Raw genomic sequence first — 13,731 nt, forward strand, 5'->3', positions numbered from 1 at the left:
ATGTGTGGCCCTTTTTTTTTTTGATGCTTTGGAAAAACTGATGAACTCAATGATTGTGCCGAAGAGCTTAAAAACAAAATAAAAACACATTTCTAACTTGGCCACATTGGCATTCATCCTCAGCTTTATCTTCATTCAGGATCCACACAGCGTTTACATACAACGCAAGGGGGAGGTGGGTGTGCGATGGGGAACCCCAATAATGGCTGGAGTTCTAGTGGCTCCTTTGTTGTGGCAGCCGTGTCTGCTCAATGGCTATTTGGAGACCTTTTGCCTGGGGCCAGCTTTGAAAATTTGAGCCTTTACACTACTCAGTGTTGCACCAATAGCAGCAAAGAGCCCCCCCCCCAAATAGTATCCGGGAACATGGGGAAATCTTTAAATGAAAAGAATAGGGGGGTTTCACCTCTGAATTTAAGCCTAAATTTGTCATTTGGATTCAGAGGTTAGTTCAGTTAATTTTACAAAACAGAGTCCCCAATAATACATTGTGCTTACGGAGAGTCTGAACATTGTACAAAACTTGGCCTGGATCTGGCTAATATTGGATCAGCCTCAGGACATTATTCTTCCAAGAGATCAGCAAGGGAAGGAAAAGGATTACAAGTGAATTGCAAACTTCCTGCTTGTATTACATTTTTCCATGGAATACAGTAGCTACATGGCATACCCTCCAACTCTACCTATTCTACCAGTCCAGTGCTGGTTACTCAGGGCTGGTACTGGGTACATTCATGAAATGTACCGGTTTCCCTGTGCACTCTGTCCGCCCCCTCTGGCTTCCCCTGTAGAGGTTCCCTATCCTCTCCACCCTTTCCCTGCTAGAACCATCCCTTCTCCTTTGTGGCTCCAGCGGCTGTGAGGCATTCGGGGTCACTCCTGCTCCCCGAGCTCCCCAGCCTCGCACCGTCTGACGTGTACCTGTTTCTCTTTCACGAATGTTGGAGGGTATGGCATGGGTGGAATTGCAGTACTCAGTGCTGGTGATGTGCTCTGTTTGTATTGCAGGTGATGGGAGTAGTAGGACCTTCCAGTGTTGCTGATGGATTACCCCTTCTTCATCTCAGCCCTTATCTCTCGCCACCTCTGCCCTTCAGCACAGCTGTTGTCCGGCTTGTAGCATTGCAGATACAGGTGTGCCTGCCCTGCCTGGTATCAGGCCCGTTTAGCTTATGGTTGAGACACCAACTCATAGGTGCTCTTTTTTCTGCAACAGCTGGGCAAAAACTGTGGAACAAAATGTCAGCTCCCCCCTGTAGGTCAAGGTTTGGAGCACCAGAACAGAGCTCAGGTCTTAATAAGCAGCCAGATCCTCAACTGGTGTCAACTGGCGTAACGCCACTGATGTCAGTGGAGCTATGCTGAATTACACCAGCTGGGAATCAAGCTCCGTACTTTATGATTCCTCTCAGGATCTAGGAACCAAGCAGAAAGTCTTCTATTACCTTTTGTGAACAAGCCTATCCTAGGGTGCCCCCACGCAGCCCCACCAAACTTAATGGGGCATCATTTGCATAACTGAGTGTGGGATTTGGGCCCAACGAGCCAGTACCAAACTGGTGCTGTTTGTGCAAACAATACATAGAAGAGAAAAAAGTCCAAATGCACAACGATGGTTGGCTTTTAAACTGCTTATCAAATATCATCCTTGATTGTCCAGAATAGTGAACACACAGTGATCCCGTTGGGAGGAATTTCATCAGTATATTCCTTTTTTCAGATCAGTGCCATTTGTTTACTATTTTGGACACAAATAGGTTTTTAAAATACATTTGCAGGCAGCTATTCCATGTGCACTTGGACTCTGTCTGCTTCCATATGTGTTATACCTCTGTGTCGGCATGGAAACAAAGGGACTAGAGAGCTACACAGGGACAGAATGAAGGTGCATGTTTCCTGACCCTAATCTGTATTTCAGCCAGTCAGAAGGTACAATGACCTCATTCAGGACTATTTTGCCCATGAACGAGTGCACCTGCGGAACAGACATTTCTGTTTATAATTAACCAATGAGTGGCATGTCCACCATCCAGTTGAGCGCTTAGACAGGTTTTTCAGAGTATGGGGAGCGTTATGGGAAAGCGTTATGGGGTATAGAGCCCAGGCATCAAAGCACAACACAGTCCCATTTACAGTGGAACTGGAGATGGTATCCATAAGGTGAACATTGTCACGGATCGATGCAGAGACATTGCAGGCTTCTTCCCGGGCTGGCTGATTGGTTCTTAAAAATTTAAGAGCCACCCGTACCTTCTCTCACATCTTTACTCCTGTTTAGAACCTAACTCCAAATTAATCTTTTTTTTAATCATTCTGGGATCTTTGCATATGTGGGCTTTTTAATTCCATTTTCACATGTTTTTCCTGGGTTTCAGAAGGGATCAAAACTAGAAATGCCATAATACCACCAGTATTTGCAGCAGGATCTGAAGTGGAAGTCCTGGAAATCCCACAAGAAAAAACTCTTCTCCTGGGATTTCCACCCTAGTTTTGCAGACTCAGGTGGTTCTGACGTTCAGTTTCAATTCACACTTAAGTATCTAAAAGTTTGGATGCTCTATCCAAGCTTTGAACCTTCAGAGGTTCGCCCAAATTAGTTTCTTCTACCACCACTAAACTTCTTCTGCCTTGGACACGAACCTGTTCAGGCTGAGGGGGCCTTTCATTCAGACTCGAATAACTGTCAAGATTCAAGTGTGGGTTGTGCTTGTTTTCAGGAAGGGAGGCCATCAGGGTTTTATGGGTCAGTGAAGCAAAGTGAAGAGGCTGGGAAGTGAGGGTGGATCCTGGAGTAACCATTCAGCAAATGGGGAGATGCTGTTTTTTTCATTGGTAATTCCCTCTGCTCTTTTTTTTCCAGGTAATTTGGGCTGGATTCTGATCTTATTTGTACCACTGTCGATTTGGAATAACAACAAATCGACTCCGAATAGATTGGTCTGGATTTGTAATGGTGTACTTGAGATCAGAATGCCCTTTATCACTTGATTATGTATGCTCTACTCCTATTCAGGCCTCCTCAGAGCTTGTAATTTTATCAGTCCATCACCTGTGTTGTGCTATGTAAACAAAGCCTATGGGAATCGTCATTCTCCACAGTGGTTTATACTTCCAATCTTCTGATGAAATCATTTAATCCTTTCTTATTATTACTGCGCAGGCTTTGAAAGAAGATTTTCCCTTAAGCCATGTGATCTCCCCATTCACCAATCAGGAGAGAAGAGAAGGAATGCTTTTAAACCTACTGATTCCATTTGTGCTCACAGTAGGATCTGGAAGCAAAGGTCTGATGATTATTTAACAAAAAGAGTTCCCCTCTCCCAGACAACAAATATTTGCCTTTCCTACTGTTGTTGCTGCTTATTTGTTTTCCTCTCAGTATTGGTAGAGCTCATTGGGGTGATGGAAATGATTTACAATGGGAGCTGTTTTTTCTCCTTTTTGTTTCAGCTGTGTCACAGATCAGTGGTTCTCAAACTCACTCTTTAACAGATGTGCTCCTCCTTTTGAAATCAGAACAGTGACAGAGTTCTGAACAAGACAAAAATCACCATAGTGTAAGATACAGAGCTACGGGGGCAGGAATTTGCCACTGTTGGTTGCTGTTCACCCAGTTCCTTGCCAGTTGTCTGGTCCAAATTATGCTCTCACTCTGTCTTCTTCTGTAGATTGCAGTCACTTTTAAGCGCCTACTTCAAATGCAGGTGTGAAAGCAAAGAATGAGGGGAAGAGAAGAGGCTGAGTCATTATGCTCATAGGGTTTGGTGATGCCAGACAAGCGTGCATTTTGGGGATAGAATAACTTTGCCTTTGCTCACAGGAGGAGAAGCAACATAACAAGGTTGGGGATGGGCTTAGTTTGAGGGATGTTCTGATTACATCACAGCTGGGAACTGAAAATGAGGCGGAGGGTTTTGCATAGCTTTGAGAGGATATGGCCTCATCCGTTTTCTTTCTTTCTCATGCCTGCCACCCCTTTTGATGGCTCTCAGACAGTCCCTGGCTGGAGCAGCCTGAAGTCCTTTTGCTGCTTCAGACTGTTATTAACATCCTCCTGCCACCTCGGATCATCAGCACTTCCCGCAGCAAGAACTTCATGATGGAGAGCTCCCCTGCGCACTGCTCCACCCCAGGGGATGCTGGGAAGGACCTGCGCAGGGAAGGGCTCGCAGAGTCCACCAGCCAAGCGGCTTACTTGGGTGAGTGAGAGCTTCCCCTCACCCATCAAGAGAAAAATAAAAGGGAGCATTTAGGAAACCCCTGGGAAGGCAGAGAAAATCCTCACAGTCACAAGCTGACTGGAAGTTATTGTTAGAGAGCTTATTCCTTCACTCTCACCCTTCCCTGGTCCTTCTCGCATGAACAGAGAGCAACAATACCCGAAGTCCGAAGGTGCAAACAATTCAATGTTTATTGGGGTGAACTTCCAGCAAGCTTAAATTCAAGTTCCTTTTCCTTATTTTCGAATCCCAACTTACTTCCTGTTTGCCCCTAATTTATATAGTAATATTTTCAGCTATACCTTAACCAATCATTCTACTAAAATTTACCTAACCAATCTTAACGTATTGTAACATGATTAGCTAACCAATTATATCCCACCACCTTAATTAGTTTACACCTAGCAAAATTAATTATACAGCAGACAGAAACAAACACACAACCAGACAGAGACCATGCAAATAAACATACAAAACAATACAGAAGTGAGGATTTCACAACTACATCTATACAGACATATGGGTTCTCCAGCTGTGTCTATTGATAAGTGAGTTCTTACCAGTCAGAAAACTATCAAACTAAATTTCTAGGCTCTTCCCTTTCTCTGGAGGTGATAGATCAAATCACCTTCCTAACAGCCCCAGATTGCCTTATTTCAATGTGACTAGTTTGGAATGTGAGGACGTGACCATACATTTCCCAATTTATGGCTGCTAAAGAACCAGGCCTCAGACTGTCACAGTAAGAGAAGGCCACTACACAGACAGTGATTTTTTATTCTTTCTTTTATACCTCTATAACTAGCTAAGTGATAAGAATACACCTAAATTCTTAAAGTATAGGCCTTTGCAGACAGGCCTGAATATCTATATCCTAACAGTTATGTCTGCTCTGCTGCCAGAAGGTGTCATTTCCAGCTGGAGTTGACACACCCACTCCAAAAACAGAAGTGTAGCCATGGCAGTGCATGCAGCAGGAGGGGCAGCGATCCCGTCCAAGACCCAAGATCCTTACTTGGTGCCGCTGGCCTGTCCCACGCTTGGGCCACTGCAGTTGTGCGATATCTTTAGTGTGTTATGGCTCCTCGAGCTAGAAATTATACCCCTGGCTGGAGTGAAGGCATACCCTGAGCTATTTACAGCTGCTTTAGCCACAGCCATGAGCACAGAGTGGTGCACATGCTGCACCACGCCAGGAATAGCTCTGGCAGGCATGCTCTTAGCGATACTTCACTGATTGATAGATCTGCTCCTGCTCTGTTTGCTCTTGGGAGGGGTAATTGGCTGCTGACCTACGCTAGCACTCACACACTGGTCAGCTAGTCTGGGCAAACTTGCGGGGAGAGGTGGAGTCAAATCTGCACCCACTTCCCCAGCCGTCTTTTATTGGGGAAGGAGCAAGGAGACAACTAGCCCTGCTTATTCTTCTGTGCCTGGGCCCAAGGTCTGTGTATCCCGAGTAGGAGGGTAAGGGCCGTTCTTTCTGCCCCACTTGGGGATATACCCCCTATGTCACAATCAAGCCTTTAATATGCAGCCTCTTTCCAGCCTACACCTTGTTCATTCGTAAATTACCTTTTCAGTGGGTTGTGCTAATGAATTCTGATACTTGGCTTCTTGGATCCAAAATAACCTTTGGTGTATGGCTCTTGCAGCTGCAGTACTGCAAGGTCTCTCTTCGTAGCCTCATTAACGACGTCCCAACAGCAGTTACATGGCCATTCCCTCTATGGGGTTGCACAGCCTAGATTTCTCTCCATTGTCCTTGATCAGAGAATGGAACCTATCCCCACACTGGACTGGTTTTGAAAGAAGTAAATCCCCAGGAAAGGGAAATAATTCTTTAGTGCGGTCCCGGAACTTTGGACTGGGTGGTATCTCATGGAGAAATTAAAGGAACATAGCTGTACAGAAGGAAAATCTTCCAGTAACTTGCTGGCAGAGCTGGGAACAGAACTTGTGCTTCCTGCTGCCAGGTCCTGTGCGCTGACCCCAAGACTGCCCTACACCCCAGCAGGAGTTGGCAGCTGATGGTAAAGAAACTGGCTTAGGACTTTGTGCACTGCACTGCTCACTGCAAATACTCCAGCTGTTAGTGGCTCTGGCTCTGCAGTGCTCTACATGTGCTGGCGTTTGTTCCCCTGCAGCCCTGAAGGTGATCCTCGTGTGCTTTGAGCGCCAACTTGGCAGCCAGTGGTACTGGCTGAGCCTGCAAGTCAAAGAGATGGCCCTGCGCAAGGTGGGAGGGCTAGCCCTCTGGGACTTCCTGGATTTTATTGTTCGCACCCGGATCCCTATCTTTGTGCTTCTTCGGCCCTTCATTCAGTGCAAGGTAACACTGGCTTTCTCCCTAGTGTCAGCTGCTTCATTAGTTAATATTTTTAGGCAAGACACCCCACACTGCCTTGCAAGGAGAACGTGACATGGGCTTTGGGGGCGGCCGCATTCTTGGGGAGAAGAGTATTTTTGCATAGGAAATGACCCCTGACTCCTGTGCTTTGTCTCGGAAGGATGGCTGGAGGCATTTCCGAGATCTTGGTTCACTAGTAGACCTGTTATGGACCCTCTTGCAGCTAAGGAGCATCCATCATGGTGGATTTTTAGGGGCAACTCAAAGAGTAAGTTATAATGATGGGAATTCTAATGCAGTGGATCCACAACGCCACACTGGTGCAGAATGAGACTCATCACCATCTCCTGAAATTCTCTTGGAATGTGGATAGTTAATGATGATGATGATGTTGATGATGTAATAATGGATATTAGAGTAGATATTATCCATCAGCTCAACCTCCACCGTCCGGCTGGGTGGTGGCGCTCTCAGGCAGACATATGAGACAGTGAAGGAAGCCTCCAGCATTCCACAAGCCAGGAAGATTTCTCATGGGCCAGCATTCAAGGTGCTAACGGGAATCCTTACACATTGGGCAGGCATTTTAACTTGCATTGCTAGGGCCTTATCCCACAAGGTACTGAGCATCCCCTGACTTCAAAGGTAATTGCAGGAGCTTGTTCAACTCCTGGGATCAGAGCCTTAGAAAGGAGGCCACAAGTGGCCACTATTGAGGTGACTTTATATAAATTGGCTCAGCTTTGGGGCTAATGTTTGTATTAATTTCAGATTAATGGTTGCAGGTGTCGGATCTGTGTGTGGAAAAATCCAAATGCTAGTCCCCCATAAACCCTGGCTTGCCAAATAATATGGTGAAGCCTGGGATTGGTAGAGAGATCTCATAAACCAGCTATGAATTAATCTTGCATGAGGGACCTTCTGCCACCAACTCAAAGGCCTGTCTAATTCCTGGATGGCCCAGTGACAGAATGAGAAACATTTTAAAAGTGTTCAGGGGGACAGGCCAGAAGCCTTACACTTGCCCCACTCTTTCCCCTGGTTCTTAGCAGTAACTGTCAAGGTCCGTGGTGGGCACACACTGGAGATGGAAGGAGTGAGCTGCCATTCCCAGATACCCTGGTGACAGGGTTAGTTCTCTGCCCCAACCAATAAGAGGACGTCTTCACTGCAGAGTTAGCCCGGATGATCACCACCTGACTTAGCCTAGCCCGGGTGTAAGCAGCCAAGCTGCACGGCACCACCCACATTACTGTGTGGTCACTGGTGCTGCACTCACCCTGGTGTGTCGCTGGGATTTCTGGGGGACAGCCCATGGTTCTTTGTGCTGCAATGATTCTCTCCCAGGGGATTGTGGGAGAACTTGTCTGTTTGTTTTGGCACATGATGGAGAAATTATGGGAAGGTGCTGGATGACTGTTGGTACTCAAGTGGGTTAGCCTGCATACTCACTGCAAAAAGTGGGTGGGTTACCCACCTGCGTGAAAGCAGAATCAGGGTTTAACACTATAGCCCAGGATGGGCCAGTTAACCTGGGTTGAAAGCACCAACCTCAGGTCAAAGGTTTTTGTGTGTGGATGGGAGCTGGGTTAGGAGCAACGCCCAAGTAAGAGCCCAGACTAACTCTGCAATGAACACTAACTCTGCAATGAGAAATCAGGCCACTAGGAGGTTGTGTGGATCTGATGAACAGGATCCAGGATGGGTAGCATGATGTATCAAGAGAAGATTTTTTTAAACGGAGTTGTTGGTTGGGTTGGGGGGAGACCCTTGCACTGACTTTATCTGACGGGAAGCACCCTCCCACTTTGTATTGGCTTTGAGCCATAAGCCAACACAGCGCTTGATAATGGACAGGCAGTTGGTGTGCCCAGGCTGCTACTACTTACCCTGACATGTATAGCTGGAGTCCCCATCATTGGAAGCCTTTAAAAACGAGTTGGACAAACACCTGTCAGGGTTGGTCTACTTGGTCCTGCCACAGCGCAGGAGCCTTGACTCGATGACCTCTCGCGGTCCCTTCCAGCCCCACCTTTCTATGATTGTAAGCTCTTTGGGGGCAGGGACTGTCTCTTATTGTGTGTAAATGTATTGCTTAGCACAAGGAAGCCCTGATATACTGCTAATATATTAATAGCAACAGTGACTGGTTTCAATGTACATTGAGTCAGATATGCATATTCCAAAAAGCGAAGAGAGAACCTGCATGTTTGGTTGTGTTTTCACATTCAGCTACAAAGTTCACGCCTAGCTAGATAACATCCCTCTGCTTGTTGCCTCAGCCTGTAGGTGTACAAGCAGCCAGGGGACTGTGATGCCAGGGCACTCACGAGCTAGTTGGAAAGGGACAGAACATTGTTTCTCTGTGATACTGGAGTGTTCTTGTGCTAACAGGGTTGTTATGCCTCTCTGTCAGCTGCTGGCCCAACCCGCAGAGAATCACGAGGAGATGACTGCCCGACAACATATCGCTGACCAGCTAGAGAGGCGCTTCATACCACGCCCTCTGTGCAAGAGCTCCCTCATCACAGAATTCAACAGCGAGCTCAAGATCCTGAAGGAGGCAGTGCACAGTGGGTCAGGTAAGGCTGTCCTGGGAGGGGGAGGATGCTCGCACGCAGAGGAGAGAGGATTTCTTACCCCTTTGTATGGATACATACGGCAAGAAACAATAATTTTGCCCATAGTATAGTCCTGTGTGCGAAACTTGATTTAATATATGGAAGCTTAAATGCATAAAAATGTGCAGTTCTTCCTTCTACAACAAATACATGGAATTTTCAAAAAACAGAAATGCACGTCATGGAATCATTCTGACAGCTTCGTCCTGTCTGCGGGGGTGCACTGGGGTACCCAGCACACCAACAGCAGCAGGTGCTTTATGCATGGTAATTTTTTTTGTAAGTGAATTTTTTGCTTGCAAAAGGTGCTGGCCTGGCAGCCCTGGAGACTGAAGCCCCTTCTTTATGAAAAGACGAGGTACATCATACAGAGCTCCCCCGCGCTGCCTCATTAATGTGCCACAACACACTGAGGGCAACAGGGTTGGTTTTCATGCCCTGTCAATCACTGCCCCATCAGCTGAGACAGACAACAAAAGTGCAAATTACTATCCCTTGTAATGGCAGCCTTGTTACATTCACCTCTCCACTAACTAAACTAAGAACACCATCTCACGTCTCATGTGCCTTCACACAGCCATCAGATGGTAACCTCTTTCAGTCACTACAGAACAAAGTGCACTCTAACCGAGGCTGTAGAGGTGAAAGTAGTTTTTTAAATCTAGATAGTCTCAGCTCTCCTCTTTTAGGATTAGCTACTTGTTTAGCAGCAGCAGATGTTTCTTTTCTTTTTTCCCTGTGAAAGGACAGCTGAGCATTTTTTGGCCCAAATCTATGCCCTTGAAATCAACAGGAAAACTCCTGACGGTTCATAAAGTGGCCACTTCTGCAAACTTTCTCCTTTGCTGTGTACATTTGCTGCCACTAGAGAGCAGTCCTTTACTTCCAGATTGTGGAAACTTTATATCTAGTACTTTGTTCTTAGAAAGAAAGTAGCTCCACTTGTTTTGCCCCATAATAATGTGCCTTGCTTGCAAAACCTCGCAAAGGGGCAGTGAATATGGCAGTATGGCTCAGGGAGAAAATCGGAGGACATAAGAAATCCTTGCAGTGACAAAGGTTTCTTACAGGTTAGCTGCGCTAGTGCAGTGGTATTGATCTGATGTCAAGCACAAGCAGTGGTAGAGTTCTCGTTCACCACTGCTGCAGAAGGCCATTCGGCCCTCTGTCTTTCTCACTTCTCTTGCTTTTCCCATAAACCCAGGCTGAGGAAGATGCCCTCGCCCTACTGGGAACAATATTTCTTTCAGCATCTGAACTGACTCGGCTTTGTTTTTTCCACTCTGTGCAGCCTACCAAGGGAAGACCTCCATCAGCACCGTGGGCACTTCCACCTCTGCATACCGCCTCAGCCTCGCTACCATGTCCCGCTCCAACACAGGCACCGGCACTGTCTGGGAGCAGGACAGCGAGCCTTCCCATCAGGCTTCGCAGGACACTCTGAGCCGCACGGATGAGGAGGATGAAGAAAGTATGTGGCTGCCGGGGCAGGATCAGAGTACAGTAGCAGCCCCTTGTTGCCTAGACCCAGCTCTGCTGTACAGGCAGAAGGGGGCGTTGTTCTGAGCAGTAGAATGATCAGGGACTCTTTACTGGATGAGTCCTTAATGCTACAAGCCCTTGCTCTGTGCACGGCCGGGAGGAAAAGACTGTTGCTCTCCAGCACACGTGTGAACAGAGGGTACATGTGGGCACACAGTTCAGCGTTAGGGGTGGTCGCCACACTATCCAGTTTTTAATGTCAAGTCCTTACATGCTTCCTTCCATACACTTGAGCACAGGGCTGAGGAACGGTAGGGTGCAGGTGTAGACCGTAAGTAAAGCAGAAGAGACATGGGCAGTCCTCACAATGCTGATAAGGCATTTAGCTAAACAGTCCCCTCTTTGGCCTTAATCCTGCTACTAGGCAGGAGCCATTTGGTGGCTATGTAGCAAGCATCGCATTGCAGCAGGATCAGCTTGCTATGCACTTCCTGCTCATCTCTGAACTACAGGCTCCTACGTGTACCTGTACCTGCACTGTGTATGCTCAAGCCACGGCTAGTGTCTGTGCTGGTTGAGATGTCGGACCTACTCAAGCATTTGTGCACATTTTGTAATACATTAGCTGATCAACATAGGATGTCAAGCCTTAAGACTTCTGTCAGCCAATACTCCACTCCTTTATGCTCAGTGATAGAGGCAGAAAAGGTTCTGAGTTGTATGAAACATCCTGGTGTCTCTCTGCAGAGATGGTTTAGTTTTTTATAGTTTGTGTGGATTTGTTCAGTCCAAATTTCACTTTGAGTTTGAAGGGAAGCTCATTGAAACCACTGAGTTTGCCTGAATTAAGTTTTGATATCAGAAACTTCCAAGTTTTGCCTGGCTTCTTTCAAAACCATCAGCCAGGAAGCCCTTCTCATCTCTATCCAGGAGGCTTCTGGTGGTACAGAGGTTGTCCTAATGGCTTGAAACCCTTGCCACTCACCTTTGGTGCTTGGGGACAACTGCCTAGTCCCAGAAAACGTCAGACATGAGAGAGGCAATGGCCCTAGAAGATGAAAAAGTGTACAGGGTTGTTGTGTGGAGAAGGTGTCCCTAACAGAGTGAGTGCTCCTCCTGAAACTTGATGCATGTGGATTTATTACAAAACATTGCACAGCTTGTGTCCTGGTTTCTACACACTGTAGTTGGTGACCATGATATCTTCTGATGACAGTCTTGGATTCATTACAAGTGACTGCAAGCTGTGATGAATACACATCTTCCTGTTTGCCTAGCCCAGTAAATATTCTAGAGCCAGCACTGTCCCACCCCAGTCTGATTTAAAGCTGGCTGACATGCCAAAAGAAGCATGAGAGAGCCACCAAAATAACCCAAAGAAATGAACCTAAATTCTCCAGAGAAAATTAATTCTAAAAGAGAAGGTATTAAGGCAGTTTAGTTAATGGCATGTCAGAGGAACAACATGCGCAGCATGAACCTTTCCATAAGTAGTATTTAAACTACTTGTTGGGTTGAAAATACTAGCAGGTCAAAAATGATCATTTGATTAAAAGAATCCTTCAATGTTATAGGAAAGTTATTGTGTTTGTGTTACAAATCCACAGACATTTTTTATCAAATAAATGCGGCAGTATTGGTATAGCATTCAAATTCACATAATTAAATGCAGCAAAACTTCCACATCCTGGTGTTCATAAGAAGAAATTAAAACTCAAACAGCTCTCAGGTTCCCTTGGGATGTAAGTGAAAATATAGGTAGTACTAGATTTATTTTTGAATGATACATGCCCTCTTTAAATGCAACTACAATATAAATATGCAATATTTTTTTCCTAGAAACAGGAATTTATCAGAATATATTCACCCACAGTTTATCCCAACATATCAAAATTTCTCCAGTTTCTATTTTGAAATATAAAAAAAATTTAAATACAGAAAAATTTAAATGAATTTGTCCTCTGTTTTCAGACTAGGTATAGAGTTGGTCAGGTTTTTTTTTATTTCAAAATTTTGTTGAAAATTTCAACCAGCTCTAATCAAAATCAAACATATGTGACAGACTTATTTTGTGTAAGTACACCTATATTTTTATGAATATAAGATCAGCATTTTGAGAAAATACTGCATTTTGCAAGTTAGACACTGTTGAGTCTGTACATCTCTTCCTCTTTCCTTTCATCTTGTAAAAAGGTTGATTTTTCTGGATCTTGAAATTTATTAGTTTTTTTTATGAGCAAAATGTCCCGTTATAGTTTTCATTCTCAAGAGGCATCATATTTTGTTGGACATCTTAAAAATAATAATTATACTGTGGTAGCACCTAAACACCCTGAACTCATTGTCCGAAACAATGTACAAATATATAACAGAGAGAGGTTCCCTTCTCCAAAGGGCCTGCAGTCTAAAGCCCTGAACTTGCAAACATTTATGCACATGTTTTACTTTACTATGGCTACTTGTGGTAGGAAAGTTAAGCAGATGCACACATTTGCGGTGTTGGACCTGAGTGAATGAGAGAGTTCTGCATGCACTAGGCATGAACATGGGACAGGATCTGGAATTACCTGGAAACTTTTAAATGTGTCATTGGGGTTTTGGATGAATTTTTTTTCTTTTTTGGTTTCTTTCCTATGTCCTTTCTAGATGACTCAGTGAGCATGCCCAGTGTGGTAAGTGAACAGGAAGCCTACCTTATGGGTGCCATTGGGAGGCGGCGGTTCTCCAGCCATATCTCCAGCATGTCTGCACCTCAGGCTGAGGTGGGCATGTTACCCAGCCAAAGGTAACAACATGTGCTTTTCACCTTTCCCACTCTGTTCTCCAGAGCAGACATTCCAAAGGTATATTGTGTGTAATTCAGACACAGCAGCAGGGTGAGGGTGGTAAATTCAGCACCCGAGTACTAAAAGGCTAATCCTCCACCTGCAGTGCTTGCTCATTTGAGTAGTCCCACTGATGTCAGTGCAAGTACTTGCCGCAGGTTAGACCATAACAATTCTTCAGTACAATGTATAATGCATAACCTTCATGAGAACCACATTTCATTGTTAGAAAC

The 13,731-nt window shown here is 45.4% G+C and overlaps 1 protein-coding gene across 2 annotated transcripts in view; it reads left to right on the top strand.

The window, feature by feature from the left end:
• The window catches only part of UNC80 (unc-80 homolog, NALCN channel complex subunit), a 190,179-nt gene that overhangs the window by 159,664 nt on the left and 16,784 nt on the right, over positions 1–13,731 (top strand). For both annotated transcript variants that reach the window (XM_045032267.1, XM_045032269.1), the window contains exons 54-60: positions 1,009–1,134; positions 3,161–3,284; positions 3,993–4,199; positions 6,368–6,552; positions 8,987–9,152; positions 10,483–10,662; positions 13,320–13,458. In XM_045032267.1, the coding sequence (XP_044888202.1) occupies positions 1,009–1,134; positions 3,161–3,284; positions 3,993–4,199; positions 6,368–6,552; positions 8,987–9,152; positions 10,483–10,662; positions 13,320–13,458 (1,127 nt within the window). The remainder of the gene's footprint in view (positions 1–1,008; positions 1,135–3,160; positions 3,285–3,992; positions 4,200–6,367; positions 6,553–8,986; positions 9,153–10,482; positions 10,663–13,319; positions 13,459–13,731) is intronic.

Source organism: Mauremys mutica, chromosome 10, assembly GCF_020497125.1.
Source record: "Mauremys mutica isolate MM-2020 ecotype Southern chromosome 10, ASM2049712v1, whole genome shotgun sequence".
Lineage (NCBI taxonomy): Eukaryota > Metazoa > Chordata > Testudines > Geoemydidae > Mauremys > Mauremys mutica.